We start from the raw sequence: 27,823 nt of genomic DNA on the forward strand, positions 1-27,823 counted from the left end.
GTCATTTGCATGTTTACAAATCTTGTCACAATTTTAATGCTAATGCTTGTATATTATACACTACAAGTAACATCATTTTTGCTGTTTGGTTTATTGTATTTTGAATCTTACACAATATTGTACATGATTTTTACCGTATAGTTTTGTGTTTGTGGCACATTTGACAATTAAAAAAAATTGTGATCACAACCTATGATTAAAATGACAATTTTCACAAAAGTACTTTATGTACAATGTGTATCAACATCTGGGCAAAATTTAGTCATAGTACATTTGAAAGTTACTGTAATGATATAAAGTAAAATGATTTGTTAGCAAATATTAAAGCATGCAGTTCTGTATCCCAGGTTCTGATAATGTACACTAGATAGGTGTGTTGGGCTTAGCTACAATGCATTTGCTGTGTATTTCAATAGATTAAGCAGAGTAATTATAACAAGTTTCACTATGATGATCAATATTGAAGTATGATAGACAAGTCACAATTATGTGTCCCAATCCTTTCACAAATGTTTCTTGTTTACACCAAAAAAAAACCTCTTACATTACAGTGGCAAATGTGATTCTATAATAGATACACATATTTGTAGTAAGGGTTTCCTTTGAATACTAACCTATTCAATACATGTGCTTAAGTTTTGTGTAGGCAAATACAATTAATACCCAAAGTTGCACACCACTATTCTAAAGTTGAATGATTCACTACCATATATGCTCTACTCTATAGAATAACAGCCTTTGACTTTCAGTTTAGCATAATTTTACATGTATCTGGGAAAAAAAATGGAAATTGAATAAAGTCTGGATATCCGGAATTATGTGTACCTCCTCGTTTTTAATATTAATATATATTATTCATCATCATATGCAAGTTTGCTTATCATGTATATGTATTTCCGGTACAATCATACTCTGTTAAGCTAAATGAACTGGTCCTTAATTATGCAGGAGACCATCCTGTCAGATTTGGCACTACTTTAGTATAGCAATCAGTAAATGAACTGGTAAAACTTGTATATATCAACAGCACTAGATTTTATCTTTGCTCTGCTAGATTTTAGCCTTTTTGTAATAATCCTACTTGAGGACAGAAGTGCTGTTACATATGAGGTGTTAATATATTCACATTCAATGGTTCTGTAATGACATCCACATGTAAACCTGAGTATGCTGTCAAACAAAATATAGATTTTGTCAATTTTCAACTTGTACGTATCACAAATACTACCAAGCCCTGGCAAGTGGCAACCATAAGAATGCTTTACGATTATGTTAAATGTGCAGGCAAGTGCTCTCTAAGAAGAATATAGCTATCTCTGGCATTATATACATCAATGTTTCCACATATTCCTATAATTTGTTCTTCTGTGACATAATCGGGTAAATAACTCTGGCCGTTTTCATCAAACTGATGTCTTCTACTTATTTCATCAAGGTCATTTTGGCTCACTGGATAACCACATTGGGTACCACCTACAAGAGTAAATTGTCAAGTATTACTTCACTCTAAAGTATGACATGCATGCACATAAATTTACAGTTTAAAAAAAATCGGTGCAACAAAGTAAATAATATGAATATAAAAACAGTATATGTCTCTACATTAATATGTTTTACTATTCATTGCATAATTACCATGTTTATCAGGGAAATTGTACATGTCTTCCGGAATACCACATGGTCTGTCTATTCTCTTTTGCTTTCTTATGCGATGTGCATTCCATTGATCAACAAAGTCATTCAATTCCTTACCAATCAATGGCATATACACAGCAGTCAAAGACAGCCTATTAGTAAATAAAAACAAATTTTACTGTGAACATTTTAAAGCATACAGTATGGTGAATTACCTCTTTTTAACACCCCCCCCCCCCCCCGACTTTAGTAAAACAAGCTCTGGAAGCTTACGGTACCTCGAGTAACCACTACCTCTAACAATTTACACAATTTTGTTCATGTGTAATCAAGGATTAAAATTTGCATAGTTTAGAGTGTAAACTGGAAGACAAACACACTGATACACAGGCAGACACAAAACTTTGTATCTACAATACATTATCTATGGCCAAGAAACTAATCTATTAATAATTTAAAATGGTATGAATAAACTGGTATGGTATAATGAATATCATAATGGAAATGATGTTAAAACCTCCTGAATCACTGTGAACTATGGTTAAATTATTGGAAACTATTACAATAATTGCCAAAATGTATATTTGAATTGAACTAACAGACATAAGTATTACCTATCAATGTTATCAGGGTCGTAAAATCCATCTGCCTCTAAGCCCTAGAACAAATGAGTATAGAGTTATAACTACAGTATACACATATTTCAGCATAAGTCAGAGTTACAGTTGATGTAGGTGTTGCAGACTGCACAAGAAAAAAGAAACTTGTGAAACAATGTAGACTCATGGCAGTAGAGAATTATGATGTCAAACTGAAGTGCCACACATGTCTTTGTTATAGGCAATGAGTACCTACAGGGGGTTAGCTGATACTTATTATTTATCGAATAAAGCGGTAAAACGCCTTTGAATTTTTTGATTATTTTCATGTTTTAGTGGCTGCATAGAGTACCGGTATACATTTTATAAAATCAAGAAACGTGAGTTTGGCCTGTTCATTTTGTTTAATCTGAAAATGTTATAAATACGATTTCACTTTCCCATTTGTATGCAGTCTGTGTCACACATCCCAGCTGCCTGTGGTCAAACTCTATTACTGTTGTGCAGAGTACATGATATTTGGCAACCGATAAATAATTTTCAATCCTATGTAATATACAGCATATGGAAGCAAATACAGGACAGAGCTTAATGTATAGTGTTACAATCACACAATTACTCGATTACAAAAATAGATCAATATCATTGTTGAATTTACCTTTAATTCGTCCATCCAATACTGACCATGATGTTTTCGCATTTGGCACCACCAACTTTCTATGCACTGTAAAATAAATGATGTTAGGTAATGTTCATGGTGTATCAATTTATTAGTCCTTTCATTACAGAAGCAGAGCTCATTATCACTAGCTTTCCTATGCAAAGCTTCACAAGTTCATTTGTGTGAAAAAAAAGTTGTCTGGATCAAGCTATTGTCAGTGACAAATCCCATGCTATTAAAATATTTGCACTCACTTGATTAGTAACTGATGATCCATATACATGTACATTATCTAAACCTGAATCACGATGCAAGAATAACTGACATTGTACTAGAAGTCCCACTTCTGTACCTGCATCAGATCTAGTCATCCTTGGAAACACTGAAAAATAAAAAAAAACATCAAGGTAGTTAAAGGGATTGGTCAGTTACTTCGGCGGGGGTTCCCGACAGATTCCGTTTTGCCAGCTGTAAATCCCAGTTGACCCACCCCCTATCAAATAAAAAAAAGTGGGTAACCCACCCCATCATTATATTTTAAAACATGCTGTCACCCCCTGAAAAATGATTACAAAATGTATATCTTATAGACAAGGAATGCTTTACACCTGAAGCACAGTCTGTGCTTATGAAAACAAAGGAAACTCTGATTTTTGCTTAAATTTGTGTTGGATTTTGGCATTTTACAGAGCAAAATATGCATATTTAAAAGTTAAAAAAAAATATTTATTTAGTTTTTTATCATTTATTTTAATTTATATATCAGCATTTTCACAAATTCTTTGTACTAATTGCTGTGTTGTCTTTCCATCTCCTGTTATAATTGGATAAATCCAGTAAATATCTTATAAAATGGTGACTTCAGACTTTAAATAAAATAATCTGATATCAGCAGCGCATGGACTTTGGATGCGTTTAAAACTTAACAGTATAATTTGGGTTGCATAATCTGTTAGCTATTTGACAACTTCAATCAACCCCAAAATATTTAGTCTATAACTTTTTTTTCATCAAAGAATTTATAGGCAATATAGGTAATAGTTATTATTGAGAACACATTTGTACGATTAATTTTTTCATCCTTTGTTCTGAAATAAAATTCTGGAAAACACCTATTCGTGATATCAAAAACAGAGTGACCCCCCCCCCCCCCTATTTGCAAAATCAAAAACAGGGTAACCCTAAAAAAATAAAAATGAACTCAAAGTAGTAAATTAGTAATTTATAATGTGTAAGTGTGTAATTACATAACTGATGACAGGTTTATATTGATAATATTTTCCCTATAATTGTACTGGGTAAATAACCCTGAACTACCTAAACATGTGTCTAACATTCATGTAAGTAACTAAAATAGCATTTAATAATACTACAATTAGAATAGATATGTTAAACTTCAGCTCATAAAAAATTAGAGCTAGAAACTTCTTCATTAGGACATGAACATAGACATATTCTAACCTTGCTCTGCAACTACAGCATCATATCGAGCGATAACTTGTGGGTTAACACGCATCCATAATATCTTTCGTGAAAAACTGTCAACACATCCATGGATGGCAAATGGATACTCATTTCGTTTATAACCCAATAACTTGTTGTAACCATCTACATGCCATGACCAGTTTGGACCCTGGAATTAAACATCTCTTGAGATCAAGTGGCCGCTATAAATTAAACAATCATTGCTTATCAGAGCTTAAAAATGGGTACACTTTTTGAATAGGGATTATGGGTAATTCATTAGGTACATCTATGTCAGTGTAGCTACTATATGTGTTATTCAAGATCTTTCTGCTAAAACATGGACAAATATACTGTGGAATACTTTATTTTCGCTGGAATTAATTTTTGCTGAAAAGGCTTTTTGGGCGTTTTGTATGGAATTTATTTTCACTGATTTTTGATGAGTTTAATGTGAAATATAGGAAAAAAAGTATATTCACTGGATTTTATTTTCACGGAATAATCCCTTCAGCGAAAATGGCGAAAATAAATTCCAAGCGAAAATAAAGTATTCTACAGTACACTGTAATATGACACTATAAGTTTGCTAAACAATGTATGCTCGGATCCATTTGGGAAAACAAAACAGTACTTCATTACTTTCCTCCGCTATTTTATATGATGTTACCTTTGAGAAAAATCGTCTTCTTTCACCTATTTGCAGAGTTCCACCTCTTCGTTTGATCATTCTGCTATGATCAAGTTCCACCATGATTGCTTCAATGTTATCCCTTTGTAAACATGATGCAATGAATGATCAGACGTTGACACTGTTTAGATACAGTGGGCAGACAGTTATACCATACATTGTTCAATTTATAATAGTTTATGAATGTTTAAATACCTTTTAACTAGCATATGATGGTTTCTCCTCAAATGCTGATACATGGCCTTTATGCCAATTAGTTTTCTAGGTGTCTGCAACTCTTTCTGTTCGTAAACAATATTCAGTACAACTTTAATAATAACAATGATAAGAGCGACAATGATGTGATTAATATTTATCCAGCTAGCTTTAAACGTGCGTGTTTGACATTACACATGTATTTAATCAAAGACACTAGGAAATACATATATATTTTCTAGTGTCTTATATCAATATCTAGGCAACAATATTTTGTTATCATTAGATAGTCTACTAAATGTATTTGTTCATCATCAAATTAGGGCAGGACAACATCAACAAATTTACATAAACATTACCTACTTGCACTATTAATCTCACATCATTTGGAGTATAATCCTCGTGTCTCCTGATATTCCAATCACGGAGTCGCCTTTTAAGTGTACTAAGGCTGAGATAAATAGAGCATACAATTACATTTACTCAATAAAATGAAATTGAAATAAATCTGAAGTAAAATGTTTTTGTGTAGACAACCCCTTAAACATATTTTAATAGCAAATGCAGGAATATACTAGTTATCTATTTACCTCCAAATATGCAGTGATCTTTTTCTAAGTACAATAGAATAGTCTTGTTATCCTTCCCTCTTTCAATCAGTTTTCTCAAGTACACCTGCAACTCTTAAAAAATACAATACATACTGATAGCCTATATGTATTCCACAAAAAAACTATAACAATAAACACTCAATAAATATCAACTCACGATTCCTTTACATAAACACATCAATCATTCATTTTTGAAGTAAATGATTTATTACCACAGCACCCTCCATCTGTTTTCTTTGTGGTGCTCCAAAATCATAATAATAAAGTCTGTAACTAAAAAAATCCCAGTTTAAATTTCATCCATTGGTCGGTTGTACTTACCTTCTTCAGCTTTCATGTTAAACTTGCAAATAAACTTAAAATTGCACAAAATTGTTTGAGGTCTGAAGCAAAGCAAAGCAAAGCAAAACACAACACAACAATAAACAAAAAATATGTCAGAAGAGTATGTAATCCACTAGCTTTGTGTACAGGTCTGTGAATATGGAGAAGCTTATTTTCACTGTGACTGTCACTGTGTGGACAAGCACAGCATGTTAGTATGCCGACAAGTTCCTGACAAGTTCCGGTATAAATATCACCCCCTATCACACACATGATGTACGCAGCCTGAAGGCTAGTAGTCCATGTGCATTGTAACATAACTGTATCACATGAATATAGCGTCAGAGAATATGGCAAATATTAAAATACTGGAACAAACAGAACTTAATTCTATTTATTTGGGGTGATGGAAGGTAGGGGTAGGGTTAGAGCATGAAGGTAAAACACGAATTCTTTTTTTTTACCTCCAGGCTCCATGGTTGGAGTTAAGATTGGGGTGGGTACAAATCACAACAAAATTTAATACAGGCAACAATTATTCACCTGTCTATAAAAGTCAAACTTTGGTTGCCTTGTATAATAAAACATTTCTTATTTTCCCATTTTTTCCCGGGAAATGATAGAATTATAGGTTACAGCAGTCATATTCGATGATGTCATTCAATTTTCAAATTCGACTCGATGAGTGGGTGACTTCATGTACAGTTTCGCCACTCTTTGCTAGACTTTAATTGCCATGTTCTTTCCACAACAATCTGAATGTCAGATTAAAGTAACCAAATATACGTCAGTGGCTTCATATATGCCTAATTGCCAGAAAATATTTCAGTCCGACCAATCTGTGCGAGGCAATGAAGTATAGTGAGACGCAGAGTGACGATGATGATTACAACGAACAACATTTAGCAATCCATGCTTTTCGGCGATTATCTTTGGAAGTATTTGTATGATAGGCAAACGACCGTCTCAATTCAGACCTCATAACATGTAAATAAGTCCCGATACTCACCTTTCTCACCAAGGGAAAAACTTCAATGAGCGAGACTCTTCACCCTGCTTCAACAAGTGTACGTAAGAAGCGCCGTTCAAAAGTCATTGATTGGCTGAGCAGTTAAGGTCAGAGATTAGAGGTCAAGGAGCAAAGGGCGAAAAAAGTAAAAACCATTTTCAAAACCAAAATTTTCAAAAGTAAAATGTAATTTTAAATTCATTTTCAAAAATAGAAGTATTTTTTCATGTGCAAATTCATTTTCATTTTGAAAAATAAAAGTAAATTTTCAAATGCAAATTCATTTGCGAAAATAAAAGTAAATTTTCAAATGGAAATTCATTTTGAAAAATACAAGTAAATTTTCAAATGGAAATTCATTTGCGAAAATAAAAGTAAATTTTCAAATGGAAATTCATTTTGAAAAATACAAGTAAATTTTCAAATGCAAATTCATTTGCGAAAATAAAAGTAAATTTTCAAATGGAAATTCATTTTGAAAAATACAAGTAAATTTTCAAATGGAAATTCATTTGCGAAAATAAAAGTAAATTTTCAAATGGAAATTCATTTTGAAAAATACAAGTAAATTTTCAAATGGAAATTCATTTGCGAAAATAAAAGTAAATTTTCAAATGGAAATTCATTTTCAAAAATAAAAGTAAATTTTCAAATGGAAATTCATTTTCAAAAATAAAAGTAAATTTTTAATTGGAAATTCATTTTCGAAAATAAAAGTAAATTTTCAAATGCAAATTCATTTTCGAAAATAAAAGTAAATTTTCAAATGCAAATTCATTTTCAAAAATAAAAGTAAATTTTCAAATGCAAATTTATTTTCAAAAATAAAAGTAAGTTTTCAAATATAAATCCATTTTTGAAAATAGAATGAAATTTTCGATTTAAAATCACTTTTTAAAAATAAAAGTAAATTTTCAAATGAAAATTCATTTTCAAAAGTAAGATGAGGATTTCAATTTTCACTCTTGTTTTTAAATTTTGTATTGATTTTAATCAACAAAGCCATTTTAAAATGCAAATCAAATATTAATTATAAAAGCTAGAAATACGGAAAAAATGAAACGTACAAAAAAGTGATACTTTTCACAAAGCACGGTCGTGACCCTCCTCGGTTGCCGTACCCACAGTCCCTCTATCCCCGGTCTAGATAGAGGGACTGTGATTCAAATAACTGTATGCACTCTATGTATATGTGTGAAACACAGGGCATCGTTGAACCTAGCCCTGAGTACAGTCCTGTAGGTTGGCCTCCTTCCGTTGATCATTCGGCCCTCACAGTCCTGAGAAGTCGCATAGACCGGGGATTCGACACCCGCCTACAAATTTATGGCGGAGAACCGTTCTGCAGTTTTCATGATTGTAACCAGCTAAAACATCTATCGACTAATCTAGCGATTACAAATACCTTTTTTGTGGCCGAAAAATGAACCTACAGCACTGGAACGTTGGCGAAAGCAAGTTTTACGCAACGAAACAACGTTTTGTTTATGAATGCGTCAAGAACAAGATGGCGGCGTATATTTTCGGTTGACGTTGGAAAATGTCGATTCTATCGACCCTAGTGGGAAATCTTATGTAATTTCGCTTCCAGTTAAGGTATTTAGAATAGTTAGACGTATCGACCTGCTTATTTTTTAACTGCAAAGCTGAATGCCTCTTAAATCGCCCGATACACTCTTTCACAATAGTGTCGAATCCCCGGTCTATGCGACTTCTCAGGACTGTGAGGGCCGAATGATCAACGGAAGGAGGCCAACCTACAGGACTGTACTCAGGGCTACGTTGAACCTAAATTAGAGAAATGATGCTTGATACTTTATCGACAGATCCTGGTGCAATTTGTATGAATTGCCATTAAATCTCACCCCGGATACTCGTAAACATTTTCAAGAAAAAGTAATAAAACCAAGAAAACTGAAATTAAAAAAAAAAATCTAACGTAAACAAATTTTAAAACAGTGACACCCGCAGGTCTCCATAATATTGACTTCCCCGGCACGCTCATACGAACACCAGCCGGCGAATTGAGAAACACGTGTCACGGCCGTCACGTGACAGCATGATTTTATTTTTGGCATCGTGTCAAATGTGCGCAGAGACTGTAGAAACCGGGAACATGTTTACATCGCTCCAAAGGTGATTGACCAGCAATCGGTTATTTGTATAGCAGTAGGTTGCGTTATACACAAGTCAATGGGAACCCACACGCACGCACACCTACGGGGTATGTGGAGACAACTGTTGGGCTAACTTCGGGATAGTGATGTTCAGATAAGCTTGAAGTGGCCGGGTATTTTCTCATGAAATTTCCCGCTTTTGGGACAATAGTGCAGGGATAAGGTATGGTGGGAACCTGAATAACAAGCGATAAGACACGACTGTGTTATCCCAGAGGTCCGGTGATCCGCCGCTGAAGGAGACTGCTGTTGAAGGTGACATTGCTAATTGTGCGCATGCGCAAGTTTCTATTCAGTCTACGTTGCCATTCGGGTTATGAAAGTGAAAAGCGGTATACATATATCGTTATATTTTAACCTATTTTCACATTAATTGAGTATTTCTGTGTACATAATTATACACTCATCACATAGCTTGCGTCATTTTTTCTGTGAATCTGACTCTTAATAGAATAATGATTATTCATCCGGAATCCTCGCGCAATCTTCGGCTTGGCAACTCACTTGGTCGCCGTGGACTGTATTGTAATACAGCGTTATATAAAGAACCCGCTACAGTAAGTACTACAATCTAGGGGTGATGACCACTATTGCTCATTAACTATGGCTCAACCACGTATAACATGTTATTGTACGTGACACGTAGATGTAATTCATTTCTAACCTGTATGTACGAGGTCAATGTACGTAAATAGATCTTGAAAAATACGAATACGTGCATTATGTGTTGAGTATAGTGTCACATGCCTGACACATTTCATATGTTTATGGAACCTGATCATTAGGATACTTACCAGTAACCTAGTTTTAGGTTACTGGTAAGACTCAAATGTGATCACAAATGACGCCTCGTCTCAGTCATACTCACTGGTTTCTCTAAGATTTTGACCGATGGGGAAGTAGATTTCTATTTTATGTTGCTACTGTGAACGATAATAGTATTTATAAAGCCTACAGTTTTCAAGTATGAAGTTCAATCGATTATGCTGAATGTGAACATGTAGGGTCTACTGCCCTATAGATTGAAACTTTAATTAATATGTCTCTATTTACCAGTATCCACACTGCCTGGGCTTCCTTAATTAAGTGATACAATACAGATTGTTTATAAATACAATACGCTATAGACTAAAATCTAACATGAACCATACCCATAACTATGGTTGAAATATAATTTTTTGTTTTGAAGGCTGAGTTAAAATCAAATTTATTTTTGTCTTCATAAATACCAGATATTTTTTTTATTTTAATTTTGTTGTTACTGTAAAGTTCTTGTATTTCAAATTGTCTACCAAACAGACATAAAAGAATATAAAACCATGCGAGTCCTATATTATACATTTATGATTTATTTTCCCAGAGTTGTTTAAGTAGTTTTCTAATTGCAAGTAGATGTGAAATAGACTTTTATAAAAAAAAAAATAAGTTATTTTTATTCATAATTCATTTTTTATTTTGATTTTTTGCAGTGTTTTGTAATGGTACTTTATATTTTTGATTGAAATAGATAATATTGTTTGCTATCTTATAGTAATAAAAGTCTAAAAAGTTGTTAAATGAAATGGTAGTTTATTACAAAAACAAATAACATTTAAAGTGTTGTATTGCTCACAACTCATCAGAGGTCAATTCAGTGTATTGTATGTAATGTAAGACAGAAATCATAACCAATGTATATCATATATAAAATGTATAATTTGATAAGATTCAAACAAAATTCAAATGTTTTTCATTCCAAAAATTCTGAAGCCGCTTAAAAGCACTATGGATAATTAAGACGATCATCTCACAGTAACTTTATTACCCCCATCTGTATTAAACATTAAAGGATAGTGATTGCCCATTTGAAAACTAAGTTGTGCTGAGGGATTTTGTGCGAAATAAGTTAAGGGTGAGGGAAAAATATTTCAGAAATTTGCAAATAAAAATGAATATGAACACAAAATTTGCTAATTCCTGCTTCCTCGCTCCCATGGTGCCTTTCAGTGCCCATTGTGCCCATGTCAGTAACTCTCATGAGTGATGCAACGACCATGTCCTTTTAACAGCATTGCACATTCTGGTACTTTTCAGGGGGTGGATACACTTACAGTAAATGGTCTTTAAATTTTGTTCCTAGCATGTATTATTATTAGGGCAGTTTGAAAATGTGTTTTCCTCAGTAACAACTGGTACAGTCACCATTTTTTCAACTTTTGTTTTTGAGTATTAAGTGCACTCCATTCTCCAGTGTGCAACCAATCCATGTGTAACCTGTATGCTATAACCACCTGTCAACCGTTGGCGTGATACAGATATTTTAGAAATGTCATCAAGGGATTTTTCAAATTAGCCAACCCATGAACACACTAAAAATAATGTACAAAATTTAGGTTTGAAAAATAATTATAAATTTTAGCTCTGCTTTCATAAAAAAATGAGTGGAACTGTTCATATTACTGAATTGCCTGGTGTCAGCAGTCTGTCCATATATTTTCATCTTCTTTCTGAGAGCAATATATTAAGGAGGGTTTATTCCCAAATGTGTTCATTTCATGTCAGTATCTGTGGTCTTGTATTTTAGGTAAATTTTAATAGCATTCATAATAGCCATTTCTAATTCAAATCAATTTTGAAAGTAAATTTTTCAGAAATGTGCTTAGTCAAGTGCATGTGCTGAATATAGAGGGCACTGTTCACTGTAGTGACTGTTTGTGTGTGTGTTCATTCCTTCCAACTCTGAGACATTTCGTTTCCTGTCTCCGTGGTGTCAACATCATATACTAATTACTGCCACTGACAAGTTACCACTTAAATTATGAAGTTATCTTTTACTGTATTAGACGTAAGGTGTTTCCTTTCAACGTTGGAGTACCCACCAAGTATAACTGATATTGGAAAGAAAAAAGCATTGAGAAAGTTTTGCCAGTCTTTCAAACTAGAAGGTAAGTTGTTCCATATATCCTGACATCAAATTTCCTTACAGCACAAATGTGGCACAGGTTGTCGAAAATTTTTCCTTTGGCAATATGCATATGTGAGGACGTGTTGCAGCTACTCAATGTAATGTAACCATGTTTTTTTTAATGCTTCTGTTTTCAGTACTATTTACTGAGTGAGAATTCAAATCATGATTTATCAAGCAAAGTGAACGATCTGAAACACTGGTGGTGAACTTCCTGTATGCTATTGTTTCTGTCTGTTCCTGCATTTACATATGAATGAATTATCATTAAAAATACACTGCTGGGTTTAAAGTTTAAAACTTTTTTTTACCTGCTGCTGTAACTCTAGACTAATATTTTGTTTTATTATAAAGAAGATGCCTTGTATTATGTTGGGCCAAAAAAAGTTGAAAGACGCAGAGTGTTATTCACAGATGAGGAAAAGGAGCAAGTCTTCAAAGAGTGCCATGACTCTCCTCAAGGGGCACATGTAGGCCGCAAAAAAACCAAACACAAAATAAAGACTCGTTATTACTGGAGGGCTTTGATTCAGACATTGATAGATGGGTATGTATAATATATTTGTCACTTGTTCTCAGAAAGGCATCATAAATATATTGTTTTAGAGGTAGCATTTTGTCAGGCATGATGTTTCGTTGAAAAAACATTTTGGTGAATGACCATTTTGAAGAAATTAAAAATTACCAACTGCCTCCAATTGATGTAAATACCAAAATGATTTATTAGGTGAAACTAAGAAATCCGTTGTAATTAATAGTTAGTGATTTCTTGACGTTAAAATGGTAATATGACATTTTTTTTTAAATGGGTAATTAACACATTCATAGGTATCATTCAATGAAAGAAAACACTGAAGACAATACAATTAAATGTGACACACTTCCTGTTTTCATTTAGTATTGAGAAAAAGTCAATAATTCATCTGATTTCCTAATTTTAACTAATGAAATAAATGTTGCCAATGATGTGTTAATAACTACTGTTATGTATATATTTCAATCATCAAATAATTCTTTGTCAAACATTACTGTTCCACAATCAAATATGCACTTCTTCTAAGCCTCTCTTCAAAGACAAACATTACACAAAACCAATAGCAGTGCTTGTTTGTTTAACTTTTCAAACTCTACTTTTAGTAGCATCCTGATGCAGTTGAGATTTGTTATATCAATAATGTCAATGGTTTTGATCTTGTTATGTACAACATAACTTGGCTTTCCTATATCCAAGTCTGTATTTTTAATAAATTTTGTCTTTTGTTAATTTTTGTTCCAGCATGTGAAAATAGCAGTTTCAGTACAAATGAGATAGTTGTTTTAAATTATTTTTCTCATTTGGGGGAGGCAATTCATGATTAAGTCATTTGAGATTTATCTTTACTGTTTTAGATTGACATTTGTGAGAAATGTCAGAAGTTTGAAAAAGTGAAAACGGTGGCTCCTGAATTTAAGCCTATAAAAGTCAAGGAACCATGGTACATGTTGGGGATGGATTTGTTTGGCCCCCTTGAAACCACAAAGAGTGGTAATAAGTATGTATTAACATTGACAGACTATTTTACCAAGTGGTGCGAGTCTTTCCCATTACAAGAGAAAAGTGCAGCATGCGTAGCTCGATGTGTTTGTGAAACATTTTACAGGTGAGTGTTTTGATTTTAAATGATATAATCAGTATTAAATCAGTAAATATTCTTTCGAGATTCAAACATTTAGCTAACTTATAGTGCATGCTGTTGATTTATTCAAACCATGAAAAGAATGTGATTTCCTCATTACTACCTGAAACTATAATAATGTTTGTTTTCATGTTCGTAGATATGGGCTGCCAATACACATTTTATCTGACCAAGGACGAGAATTTGTAAATCAGGTATATGTATGATTAAGTGTTTGTTTTAAAATACTGTAAAATACTTTATTTTAGCTGATATTTATTTTCGCTGAAACAACTTTTTAGGTGTTTTTTATGTAGAATTTATTTTCACTGATTTTTGACGAGTTAAATAAAGTATTTTACAGTAGTTTGTTTTTTGTCACTCAGACATGTTATGTACAATTATATCTTACACATGCTTCCAGCTTACACATATTTGTGTATTTGCATTTTAGGTGAATGAGAATATCTGCACTTTACTGAACATTAACCACAGAATAACAGCAGCATACCACCCTCAAACCAATGGTTTAGCTGAAAGAACTAATGGTATTGTAAAAACTGCCATATCTAAACTGGTGAATGATCATCAAAACAACTGGGATGAGTACCTTTCGGCAGTTATGTTTGGAATCAGAACATCTCAACAGTCCACTACCAAATACACTCCATTTTTTCTCATGTTAAACAGAAATGCACGTATGCCTTCTGAGGTGAGTTTTCGTTAATAACTATCTATCTGATTGACATTTGTTAGATATACAGTAGTTGCTGGGTAAGCGTCCCAGGCCCTGAACGTGGGAAATTGACAACATGCAGATCAAACTGTGACAAGGAATAGAGCGGCGAATAAAAATATGCAACATTAGAAATATAACAAATAATTTATTGTTTATATTGTGACAATATTGCAGATTGCTTTCATTGTTGATGACGCTGAAACAATTGCGTCACTTGCTTTGCAGCTCTCCATGTGCTGTAGGATTTGCTTGAATCGTTTCTAAGGAAGCACAAACCAAACAGCCTTTTTCAGGGTCACAACATATTTAAAAAAGAGAACTATTGTTTCTGCTTTAATAAACATTTTTGTAGACTTGCTGACTGTTATGGTTCTGAAAAATGATTCTATGAAACAGATCGTGAAATTACCTATTTTGATGTCACAGCTATTTCGCGTTCACCCCTCGTTTTATGCAATGTACATTTATTTTTCAAGAATTTTTATCAGAATCACAACAGACTGCAAGGAAGTCAACTCTTAAAACATCAAACAAAAAATAGTTTTTTTCAGTTTTTTTTATTACTGTGTAGAAAAAGACCCCATATGGACGTATGACATGACCTAAATTTCTTTATTGTATCAAAATTGGGGGTGGGGGTGTGCCCGGGCATGATCGCTTACCCGGACAAACTACAGTTTGAGAATCATGGTGTTTTGTAAGATTTATATGCTTACTAATTAGCTCATCTGCCTAAGTGCCAATATTAGTATTAAAGATGCAATTTTTGAGAATCATGGTGTTTTGTAAGATTTATATGCTTACTAATTAGCTCATCTGCATAAGTGCCAATATTAGTATTAAAGATGCAAGTTTTTAATGTACACTTCAGTGTTTAACATTGAGATCATATTTATCAGGTTGAACATCTTCAAAGAAACAGTGATATTTATGAAATATGTGACATTACGAACGAAGATAGGGACGAGTACACTGCACAGGTGGTAGAAAAAATGACATCTATTCAAGAAAAGGTAAATGACTTTCAGCTTTAATAAATTAAGTATGTTTATTTCGGTCATAATAGTCTTCATTTTTGAAAGTGTATGATCGCTGTTTACAATGTCTTGAAAATTTAAAAAATGCAAAACGTCGACCAAAAAAAAAATACCCATGACAAAAGAAGCTCTGCTACAAATTTACTCTGATCAATCATCCACCATAGAGTCCGGTCAGTCAAAATGACTATTTTGAACTGTAGGCATTAATCTGCGATTCAGACAATGACGGAGAAATAAATCGAGGTCAGGGGGAGCCCCATGACCTCAAGATTTTCTCTCGCTTCACGAACCACGTGACCGAGGCCATGAGGCATAGCCATATGGCTAAATACATCACTTTTGTTTCATATATGCGCTGTGCGGATGAAACTATGCCGTCTAGCCTGGAAACCTGCTTTTTCCTGTTCAAGTTTTAGCTGGGATTGCTGTCACTAACACGGCAGCCGACACCGTCGCTGTTGGGATAAGTTTTTCTTATTTTCACCCCTGTGCCCCCTTTGTGTATGTATATTTTTTAGCACAAAAAAAAAACCGACGACACAAATTTGACCATTGTTTGTTTTCTTCGTGTCAGCTTTCTACTGTAATTCGTCTCCCTAAGCATGTCATGTTCCTTCTAGCACATGTCCTTTTAAGGTGGTTCCACCTCCAGAACACGGAGTGGCAGATACTCCAGTGGGTAGCCTCCAGACTGTTTTGGCTGTGGGACGGTCCAAAGACCTGTTTGTCACACCCTGGAACGCCAAGCTCTCGTCACACATAACACTCTTGCTGGCTCCAGGAGCCTGGACCAGGGACGCCTTGTCGATCCCGTGATGTGTACGCCTTTCCTCCCTACCCGCTTGTGCACCGGGTACCGGAGAAAACTTCAACAGGTGCACACCTGCATATTGACACTGGTCACACCCAATTGGCCAACCATGGCTAGGTTTCCACTTCTGTTGAAAATGCTAGTCGAAACACCAGTAGTCCTTCTGGGCTTACCAGACCTGCCAGCACTACCAATGAGCCCAGCGGTGTATCACTTACATGCATAGAGGCTCTCATTGGACTCGCACAGACGAAAGTCTTGTCTGGGCGGGCTGCCAACGTCCTGGCCAGAGCGAACAGGAATTCCACCAACGCTGCCTACAACTCAAAGTGGCAAGCATACACTGATTGATGTAGTGGAAGGGAGATTATTCAGAGTTTAACAGAATTTGATCGTCGCATTTAGGTAATTATATTTTCACAAATAAAAACCTGAAGCCATATTTTACCATAACATGGTATTTTATGGACCAACGATTTCCTTTCCCAAGCCATAAAAACCCATATTGTCTGGCAGAATACTTATTCCTTCTGAAACCATAAAGTACCATATTTTGTGGTCCTGAGGTTATGATAAAATAAACGTGTATTCCCCAAACCATATTTGACCATAACATGGTATCTTATGGACCAACGATTTCCTTTCCAAAGCCATAAAAACCCATATTATCTGGCTGAGAACTTATTCCTTCTGAAACCATAAAGTACCATATCTTTAATTATTACTGTAGCCATATAATGCCATAAGATAAATCCCCTACGTTCTGCACATTCTGAACGCATAAATACCATATAATTGATTTTAGACTGGAAACACCCCAAGCCATACAAAACCATATTTGGGGGGGGGGTAACATTTTTTTGGGCCCCCCAAATTCAAATTCTCAAGTAGCATAGTTACTTGATAAACCATGACTTACTCTTTTAGGCAAGTTCACTTTTATCTCTGGTTTCATGATTTATTAATAAAATTCACAGCTGTCATGTTTATCGTAATTAGCATATTTTTCTAACCCTCCTCTAATCGTACAATTTAATTTATGTGTCTGAATTTCATGAAATGAGAAGGCAATATTCTATTCTAAATGGAAAACCAAGTTTAATGTCAATTTGATTACTTAAAAGGCAGTACTTGACAATTGAAATTGGTTGAAATTACACAAAAAGTCTTGACTAGTTAGTGTGAAATGTATGCTGGGAAAATAGGTGTCCATTTTTCACATGGTATTTTATGGCGTCGGTAAGAAGAGGGTTAATTTTCCAAACATAATGTTTTAACTCCAATAAGGCCATACTGATTTAATTTTATGGATGACATCCATTGGAGACCCCAAATCTAATGCGAGAGGGGGAAAAAAAAAAAACCTGCAAAAAAAAAATGCCGCTAAAACCACTGGACTACGAAGCTGGTATACAAATTACGAATTGAACTACAGAACACAGTGTATCATAAACACAACAAGAAATAAATAAATATTAGATAACGAAAAACTTACTGTGTTGTATTGAAAAAAAATTGAAGTTTCAAGTTTGTCAACAGCAACCTGGAAATTAACTTCTTTGACATTCAAACTACTTCTTTTAAATTGACACTTCAGATAGACTAAGTGTAGACACAAATGCTCTAGAACTACTTCAACAATGTAACAAATTATGAGAGGCTCGATATTGAAAAAAAAACACCAACAAAAATTTGGATGCAGAAAATTATGTGCATGTATCTTGATGAAAATGTGTCATCTGATCAAAATATTACTGACTGTGTGTGCAAGCAAATTATCCAAATCAAAAAATAGAAAAAAAAAAAAAATAATAAGAAACTTTTCTTCATCTCAAAAGCGGACTTCAGCCGAGGAGCTTCCTCTTCTTTCGCAGTTTTGTCGGCTTCAATGCGGACAAAGCAACCGAACTGACTTGTCACCTGACTGACTTTTAGGCCACCATACACCTCCACTCCTTTCCCATTTTTCTCATCATTGGGGACAGCCACTCTGGACAATATGTCCTTAAAGTTGTCTGGGCGAAACTCGCTTGCCGCTACCAATCTCTCGTATAGCTGTGTAAACGTCACATCTCCCTGGCCGACGTCAATTGCGTACCAGTCTACAACAATCCCTCCGTTTTTCCTCTGAACTTTTATGCTCACGTATTTTGGTGGCGTGGTTGCTATGTTGGAATTCCCGGCAACGTAATACGCATGTACAGAAGATCATTTACGACAAAATTGGCACGTTTTGAGGTAGTCCAAAACGAGTTTTACGACAAGCCGGCGCTTTTCGACAATATGAGTTGGCAAGTTCTGGACAGAAAACCAATCTGTGTCAGTGATTTTTTCTTTCTTTTTTTTTTGAGAACAAGCGAAAACTAATGCACGTGCGGATGTCATCCATAAAATTAAGTAGGTGTGGCCTAACAAAAATATTTGCACTGCGACCGAACTCATAAATATTCATATAGCTCGTTAATATTCATGACTGACCGGCCGGCACTCCCGTTGGGCTGGCGAGATCCCTGCTTGAGCGTATTACTCATACAGAGGGTTCCTTTGTAGATCCTTCCTCCCACAACGCCGAGTTTGCCTCCGAGATTCAGGCTTTGGTTGAGGGCCTGGTTGAGAGCCAGGGATCGTCGATTGGTGCCAGTGTCCTGGTGGGTTAGGTGATGTTCTGAGCTAGGGGCCTTGTCCTTTTCGGACGGGTGCGCCGCCTTTATGGGCAATAAAGCCATGCAAAACACACAAACCAAGTTTCTCACCAAGAATTAAATCCCAGGATACTATCCCCAGCCGATCGCCATCCCCCAGCTGGCCAACATTTTTGGCCCAGAGGATCAGAAGGAGTTGTTTTTTTGCCCGGGTCAAGCACAGAGTTACTACAAGAACCATAGTTGGGAGTCAAGGCATGGCAACAAGCACATGTTTGTTTGTTACGGCCATGGTAAGCAGGACAGAACAGGCTTGCACGACTTCCATTTCCAGGTGGGTCACTGGGACTGTGTTTGAGGTTTACGTTTGTCTGGCATCCTCGACACTGCGTAAGAGCTCATGAGGTCCAATACAATACAATAACCACTACAACAACGTTGTTTACAGATACATTACAAGTCAAGTTTAGCTTATCCTCAAAAACAACATGAACATGTTTATAATTTTAAAACTGAATATCTTTACAGAAACAACTTCAAAAGTAAAAGAGGAATAACAATCAATGATTAAAAATCATTATTGTCAGTAAATTGTAAACTGTATCTGTGACGCGTGAAATGCGTTCTTTACAAAACTGATGTTTTCCCCAATTTCATTTTCATCCGCTAAATTTGAACTCTGGTAAAAAAAAGTGGGGGAGCTGATGTGTTTGAAATTTTAACATCTTGTTCAAATAAACATCACACAAAGAAAAGTATCTGCGCTTTTTAAAACAATTATTTGGTTATAAGTTATTCATGTTAGACTATCGAAAATGTATGTTTTGAAAAAAATAAATAAGATTAACGTAAAAATAACTTGTGAACTAAACAGTCAGCTGCTCATGCAACACATTCATATGCACAAAGTAAGTGTACATTATTTAAAGTAATTCAACATGTAAATCAGTTTTCATTTTGATTTGATAAAAATAACAAATGTCATTTTGGAAAAATGTTGGAAATTTTCAAAACCTATGAATACAAACTGTACATAAGTAGTGCGTTGAAAATGGGGGCCATAAATGCGAGCTGCTACTACAAGTTATTGCTACAAAATATGATTTATTATCTGTTCAAAAAATTATGCTACTAGTAATGCTATCATTGAAAGAACTTGTTTTCATTCCAGGTCCTGACTAATATTGAATCTTCTCAAAACCGTCAAAAACAAAAACACCGGGAAAAGACTGCTAAAGGTGTTAAATCCTTTCATTTTAATGTTGGTGACCATGTACTGAGACTGAATGCACGGAAAAGAGGCAGACAGGGAGGAAAAATTGAACCTGAATGGAATGGTCCCTATGTGTAAGTATACTGTTTTTATCCTAGGGTTTAATGCAAAGTTCTCAATGATTGTAGTAATATTGTTAGTCCGGGTTTAGACTCCAGAACATTTTGTAATCATGCTTGTCCCTGAGATGATTTAACAATGATTCAAACTCCCAGTTATTCATATGTATGTGCATGGATTGTTAAATGTTTGCAATACTGGAAATATAATGGTATGTCCTCATTTCGTAGAATATGAAAGTGATTATTGCACATTTCCTTACCTTAGTAAACACACAAAAGCATAACATAACTATCGCAGAAAGGTGAAGGGAATGTTGTACTTTAAAATTCTGCATTCTGTTGTGTTATTTGTGTATAATGATTGACGTAAGCGTTTCCCGGCATGCCTTGCTGATCATGAAATAATAATTTCTACATGAGGTTTTTTTCATCACTATACAATCATGAATACATTCCCCACCTGACACATAAATTGATGTGTGCGTAGGTTGTTTGAGTCTGATATATCTAAGGATGGCAGGCAAAACTGTTCGCACTAGTACAATTTACATTTAATTATTAACACTTACTCACCCCCAGAGGGAATGGCAATGGTTACAGATATTAGTAAAAGTACACAGTATTATACACTAAAAAGGAAAGAATGAAAATAAACTAATGTACAAAATCAGAATATTAAAAGAAAGATGCATATTAATCCTGTATTTGTTGCCAAATTTCTAAGCACCTGTCGATATACAGTGCTATCTGGATGACAATACTATCAATATTTAACAGTGCAGTGAACTGTTCTTCAGGAGGCAGGTTGTGAAATGAGGTCAACCACATCAGCAGCTATATCAATAGAACACTAGAAATAATACATGATTATTTTCCTTCTTGACTAAAATAAGTTATTAGTAACATTGTAGTCAGAAGTGAAAAAAGCACAGGCCATACTATGAGCATTGATTTTGTAACAAGTTTTGACTCGAAATCATAATAATAACTTCATTACTCAACAATTACCATCTATGGGTAATGTAAAAATGCAACAATAAAGAGAAAATTACAATAATAATACTTTAAAGAAAAAATTACCATAAAAAAAAAGGTTATTTTTTGTATATTGTTTGTTTTAGGTATTTAACTAGAGGAAAACTGTTGTTGCAAATGTTTATAAAATTGTTTAATCTATCCTGTTTATTTATTATGGTACATTTTCGTTCTTTCTTATAAAGCTCACAGTCTAAAATAACATGGATTTCATTTTCCACTTTTTTATCATTACATTGTGTACATATTTTTTTCTTCCACTTTTGGCTTCCTTTCTCGTCCTAATTCAATTTCTAGATTATGGTCACTTATTCTGAATTTTGTAAACATTCTTCTCATGCTGAAGTCCATTATTTCCTCTAAGTATTTTTCAGTTTTAAATATTGTTTTGAATAAACTGTATGTTCGTAATTTATTTCCCTCATTTTGATTGTTACTACAACTAACTATTTGATTTTTCCAGGTCTGTTTATATTCATTTGATAGTTTACTTTCGATATATTTTGAGAACTGATTGATGTTTTTTATCTCGTATTCACTTTTAGTTTTATTAAATTAGTTCTCCCCTAAGATATGTTCAATCTTCTTTTTCCAGTTTGTATTTGTATCATCCATGTAATGGTTTTAATACGACTTGCACATACAGTACAATGGCCACACGATTTTTGAAAACATTCAATGTTGTAATAAATAGACGTAGTATGACACATTCAAAGCTAACCAATAGGTGTTTGCCATATAGAGCATGTGACCTGCGATTTTTCATCCAATGCCACTGTTCACATTTGCCATGCTCTTGTTAACATTATAGTTCACTTTTGCTGTTTATCAAACAAGGTACATACCATGTACCACTAAACTGAGCTCAGTATCCACTTATTGCCTGTGAATTCCAGAAACTTTAACAATCGATGCTGTGCGGCCAGTCATGATGCATTGCTGTCACTAGACTATATAGTAGCATTGATATACACTTACAATACTGCAGCTACTGAAACGTTGTTAACAACCAACTCCCCTGGTAACTCTGATTTTAAACAATGTATTTGTAGTGGAATTTCTCATTTTTAGTGGAACATAAATGCGCTGTTATTTTTTTTTCCAACTCTCGCATGTACGCCACTATTGATAACTTATGGCTTTGTCCATTTGAAAAAAAATTGTATTATTGATAAAATAGGAATTATTCTGACTAGGCGTTGGCAACTTTGCAACTATGTCATAGAAACATAAACAAACATTGTCAATAAATCATGGTATTGTATTGTATTCAAAAAATATTAAAACACATCATTATAGCCTGTATGTGTGTTCCAAAAAACATGCATCTTTTTAAAACTTCACTTTACTCTCTTGTAGTATGATGATTGAATGATTTAAATTGCGTTATGTGTGTAGCAATGAAATGAAAACTAAAGTGTTTTGCAAATTTATGAGCGATCTTGCTAACTGACTGTCTGAATAATTCTCAGAATCTCTGGAACAGGACATAGTTGCCTATCCATGTATTCTCTAGTGTTTTTTCTGTACTATATTCAAAGTTTTTTCTGGAAACATTGACTTTTACTAGCATTTTGCACCAATATTTGTAAAGCTGTATTAAATACATAGAAATCCCCCTCCCCCCAAGTTTCTCGAAATTGTAATAACGTTCACCTTTGTACAAGCTTATACTTGACCTAGTGGGGCTGTGCACAGTACTGTGTCCACATTTTAATGAAATGAAATGATGCTTTTTTGTGTTTACTCTGTAGGATTGATGAGATTGACAAAAATAATAATATCAGCTTGGTCACTTTAAAAGGTACCGGTAAACACCTTGCCACTCGAGTTGCATACTCTCACCTGAAACCATATAGACAGGCAACATCACATCATGGCAACACTGTACCTGATCCATTGACAGAGAAAGTAGTTTACTCCATTTCATCACCTTCACCTGTTCCATCATCAACTTTGGAAAAAGTACCTGTTGCATCGACTACATCAACTCTGCCTGTTCCATCTACCCCATCACTCGTACGCTATCCAGCGACACTGAAAAAAGAGCCTGTTCCATTCACATCAAATATTGCAGTGCCAACAAACAGTTCATGTGAGGTGGTGGATTTGTCAGAGATTGAAAATCCAGTAAGTATTGGCATTTATTTATTTATAGTAAATGTGCTTATTAGGTAGCTAATTTACATATTCATTTTTTTAATTTCAGCCTGAGTAAGCAAAATATCAATAACTTCTAAGTAGATCTTGTACATAGAAATTATGATTGCGTGTTTAATAGACAGTTTTCTCATCTTATCTGTTTGATTTTGGAGTTTTACAAACTGTTTTAGTTTTGGGGCATATATTTTAATTACACAAATAATCCTGTGAGTTATACAGCTATATTATCCAGTCAAGACCAGTCAAGGTACTACACTCACTCAGGAGTAAATGGGAACATTGTTTGGTATGATTGACACCAAAACCCATGTACTCTGCACATGTCAGCCAACGTTGTATGCTTTCTAAGAAGTTGAGATGGCTCATAAGTTTGACTCAGTGTATGGCCTGTTGACCACAGAAGTTACAATGTGCAGTGTTTTTGAGCATAATGTCATTGTAGAACAAATGTAGTACAGTACTATACAAATGTACAGTTATTAGGTCATAATCTGATTTTTAGTAATTTTGTTTGCCCCTCACTGTTTTCTGTTTGTTTTTTTTCGTTATAGGATGCCCCTCTTGTGCAACAAACAGATCCTCTGTGGATACCAGAGTTACGTCTAAAAGAATCTGACAGAGTCACCATTGTTACTCAGGGCCGGATGCTGACTGACATTCATATCGGAGCTGCACAAACACTTCTTCAAAAACAGTTCCCGCACATCAACGGATTTCAGGACACATTGTTGGCACACCAATATCAATTTAAACCAGTGTTAACAGATTCAGTGCAGATATTACACACTGGTGGAGCGCACTGGGTAGCTGTTTGCACAATACATAATGTTCTTTACCTGTACAACAGTTTGTCCGGACAACCATCCAGTCACCTCCAGTGTCAAATTGCTTCAATATATAGTCATTATGCCAATGCAGAAACCAGAAAGCTAGATATTATCATACCACGCACACAGAGACAGGGAGTAAGTGGCAATAACTGTGGTTTGTTTTCCATAGCTAATCTAGTGGAAATATGTATTGGCAATGCAGCTGACATACCATCATTCAAGTTCAATGAAGGTGAGATGAGGACACATCTTTTGAGATGTTTTGAAAAGAGAAAGTTCACTCCATTTCCAAAACTAAGGATAGGCATGCGTCAAAGAATATACGAGAGCAAACTGTTTGCAGTACACTTACATTGCTCATGTAACATGCCTGAAGAATTTGGAGACATGGTTCAATGTGACTCATGTAAATGCTGGTACCACTTGCCATGTGTGAATATGGAAAAAGCAACCATACCAAATTCATGGGTTTGTAATGGTTGTACTTAAAGTATTGTAAGGCATGTACTGAAAGAAATGATTACAATCTTCCAAGTGAGATTCGCAGGAAAATGGTGGTTTTCATGATCAGTATTCTGGCTTTTTTAAGTCTGATGTTGACTTTGCAGAGCGAAGCTTACAGCGAGCGCAAGATATTCACATACACCTAACTCCCGCACCCGGTAGGTAATCACCAAGGGACTTTGCAATATCCCCTGACACTTTCCTAGAAGATTTAATGACCGCTGTAGACGCAATAAAGTTACATACACGCCAACCTGGCAGTTAATCAAAACAACCAACCAAGATTTCAGATGGGTTCTGTTCAACTATTACAACGTGTATGCGTCCAAAACAAACATGTTTTACTCAATTTTGATATCGAACACTTTATTATTTCATGCATACATATGCTGGTTCATTTAATAAATTCTATTTTGAACGTTTCATGAAAATAATAAACCTAGTTGATACAAATATTTACAAGCGCCCCTAAATATATAATGAAATGTCAAGGCGTTCAGACGAAGACACTGAGATTATATATTAATATATATTAATATATATTTACAGTTTAATGTTCGTATCATATTTCTCCCACGTGTTACACAGCAAGGATTCCGTCCTTCGTTCCGCATGGGAAAACTTCAAAGGCATATCGCGTCCTGTGTTTTGATTAACTGTCACGTGAGCGTGTTTGTAATTTTAATGCGTCTACAACAGTCATTGGAGTGTCTAGGAAAGTGTCAGGGGATATTGCAAAGTCCCTCGGCAATTACCTACTGGGTGCGGGAGTTAGGTGTGTGTAAATATCTTGCGCTGTAACATATGAGCGATTGTTCGTTGTCATTGTGCAGGGGAATTTCTTCTTGCAAGCCTAAATGCTTTGATACTTTGTTTATATGTACCTTTGGGTAGGCCTCTCTTAGATGTTTTCATTTCGTGAAAATATCTTTAATTCTCCAATTTTTGTGATATTTTCGACTTTTTGTTAAAAAACGCATTTCAGATTGCTTTTATATTACGTATTTAGGTACTACATGTGGACCTTTCTCAGATTTGTTCATTTCATGATGATATCTTTAATTTTCTAATTTTTATAAATATTTTTGTTATTTTTGGTAAAAAGATACATTTGTGACTTGATTGCTTTGATACTACACATACAGGTAGACCTCTTAGATTTGTTGATTTTCTTGTATCTTCTGTTTTTTAATTGAAATGTGCATTGCTAAAAGTGGAGCTATCTCAGCCGACAGGCTGCTTGTCCTTTATTTGCACTCAGATTTAACTTCCATTATATTTGTTGTAAATAAAAATACAATTTTATCTTCAAAACTGCTTATTTGATTGAATTGATATACCGGTACAAGTATTGTGAGGAATTAACTGTGACCATAACGACATTTTTACTGATACAAGAAACAAAGTAATTCGTTGTCTTCTTGGCCCCAATTAAGTTTCAAAATTTTAGGGAAAAAAAGAATGTTACATCCCACCCAAATCAATAGCACTATTCATATTTTTAGTCTCTGCTTAGACAAAGTTTGAAAATTGTGGACTTTCTCCTATGTTCATCCACATGCCTTTATCTCAAACATATTTGACTCGATCACATTCAAACATCTTAAAATGCATGTATTCATTTTGTGATCTGATTCAAGATTTGAACATTTGTCACATTGGACATAATGCATATCATGTCTCTTGTACATACCTTGCAGATCATGTTTAAACCTCTGTGCATAATTCATCATGCTATACATACGCATGTGCAAATGTTTCATCAAAATCGAGCATTCCTATCTTTTCAAAACCAGATTTTGTAAAAACAAATTTGGTGCTTGCATTTTTATTTTTTGTAAAATTGATTAGAGCTGTGCAAAGGTTAGTCTTACTGAAAAGGGGCCAATAAAATCTTCTCACTTCACTTGAATAAAGTTCATTTATAACATGAAAAGGACATTATAATGTTCCCATGATATTGTCAACACTTAAAGTGACAATAAATGCTATTCATATTATTTTTACTGTTATCAGCTAGGTCATATTTCTTCATTTTTAACCCGAAATAATATATGCCTCCAACAAACTAAACGCTCACAGCGACTATAGGCCAACAAAACAAATACTGCCATTCTAATAGGCCAACAAAATAAAAAGATCATTTTATTGTAACAGTGTAGAAAATTTTACATTTCCAATTTTGTGTTAAAAGTTAATAATGAACAATGCAAACTTCAAGTTGTACAATACATGAAAACATATGAGCTGTCAACTAAAAATGAGTTTGAAATTGACAATGTGAAAACCACGATTACTTGTAATAAGAACGCTGAATATACTGCAATTCAAAGGAAAACGGAAATTACTACTGAGTCGGACATATTGGTGACCAATTACTGGGATGAATCCACACACGAAATCCCATTAAATCGTTTGAGGCACTTGTTTTGTGGAAGAACAATTCTAATACTAGTAACTTCCATGCGACACTAAGCATTAACAATTTTAGACCATTGCTAACATTTCTGCTGTTTTTTTTGTTTGTTTAACTTTGTCGATCTGTTTTATGAACATCGTATAATAACGTTACGGGGATAACATTATTCTTAGTGCTCGCCCGTCTCGGAATAATATAATTTCTTTAACACGACACTAAGAGCGAAGAAAATAAAATTTACACTTATGACTAGGTAGATTCTTTTTTTGTTTACAAAAATAAATAATGAATTTTAATAACGCTAGTTTTCGCGATCACGCTAAAAAAGGTAAATTGACTA

The 27,823-nt window shown here is 34.4% G+C and overlaps 2 protein-coding genes across 13 annotated transcripts; one reads left to right on the top strand and one right to left on the bottom strand.

Annotated features, from left to right (window-relative positions):
- Positions 1–4: 4 nt before the first annotated feature.
- LOC144345692 (uncharacterized) lies at positions 5–9,199 on the bottom strand. Of its 8 annotated transcripts, none has more exons than XM_085495972.1 (13): positions 8,257–8,463; positions 7,190–7,233; positions 6,178–6,239; positions 5,836–5,928; positions 5,609–5,696; positions 5,246–5,331; positions 5,030–5,132; positions 4,357–4,528; positions 3,150–3,277; positions 2,893–2,958; positions 2,250–2,293; positions 1,636–1,787; positions 5–1,473 (listed from the first exon to the last, which is right to left on the bottom strand). In XM_085495972.1, the coding sequence occupies exons 6-13, from the start codon at positions 5,287–5,289 to the stop codon at positions 1,268–1,270; spliced, it is 915 nt and encodes a 304-aa protein (XP_085352098.1). In that variant the 5' UTR covers positions 5,290–5,331; positions 5,609–5,696; positions 5,836–5,928; positions 6,178–6,239; positions 7,190–7,233; positions 8,257–8,463; the 3' UTR covers positions 5–1,267. The 8 variants fall into 8 exon arrangements, with proteins under 8 accessions (XP_085352098.1, XP_085352096.1, XP_085352099.1 ...); XM_085495970.1 differs by having other exon boundaries at positions 7,190–7,283; XM_085495973.1 differs by lacking the exons at positions 6,178–6,239; positions 8,257–8,463 and adding an exon at positions 9,129–9,199.
- On the top strand, positions 9,137–26,378 carry LOC146728998 (uncharacterized). 5 transcript variants are annotated; one of them, XM_085495963.1, is made up of 11 exons: positions 9,137–9,698; positions 9,818–9,923; positions 12,189–12,290; positions 12,665–12,857; positions 13,700–13,950; positions 14,126–14,180; positions 14,420–14,677; positions 15,604–15,717; positions 20,369–20,544; positions 23,322–23,697; positions 24,282–26,378. In XM_085495963.1, exons 5-11 carry the CDS (start codon positions 13,790–13,792, stop codon positions 25,047–25,049), a joined length of 1,908 nt encoding a protein of 635 aa, XP_085352089.1. In that variant the 5' UTR covers positions 9,137–9,698; positions 9,818–9,923; positions 12,189–12,290; positions 12,665–12,857; positions 13,700–13,789; the 3' UTR covers positions 25,050–26,378. The 5 variants fall into 5 exon arrangements, with proteins under 5 accessions (XP_085352089.1, XP_085352090.1, XP_085352092.1 ...); XM_085495964.1 differs by having other exon boundaries at positions 9,137–9,621; XM_085495966.1 differs by having other exon boundaries at positions 9,137–9,413.
- Positions 26,379–27,823: the final 1,445 nt, after the last annotated feature.

Source organism: Saccoglossus kowalevskii, chromosome 22 (assembly GCF_978046115.1).
Source record: "Saccoglossus kowalevskii chromosome 22, keSacKowa6.1, whole genome shotgun sequence".
NCBI classification, from domain to species: domain Eukaryota; kingdom Metazoa; phylum Hemichordata; class Enteropneusta; family Harrimaniidae; genus Saccoglossus; species Saccoglossus kowalevskii.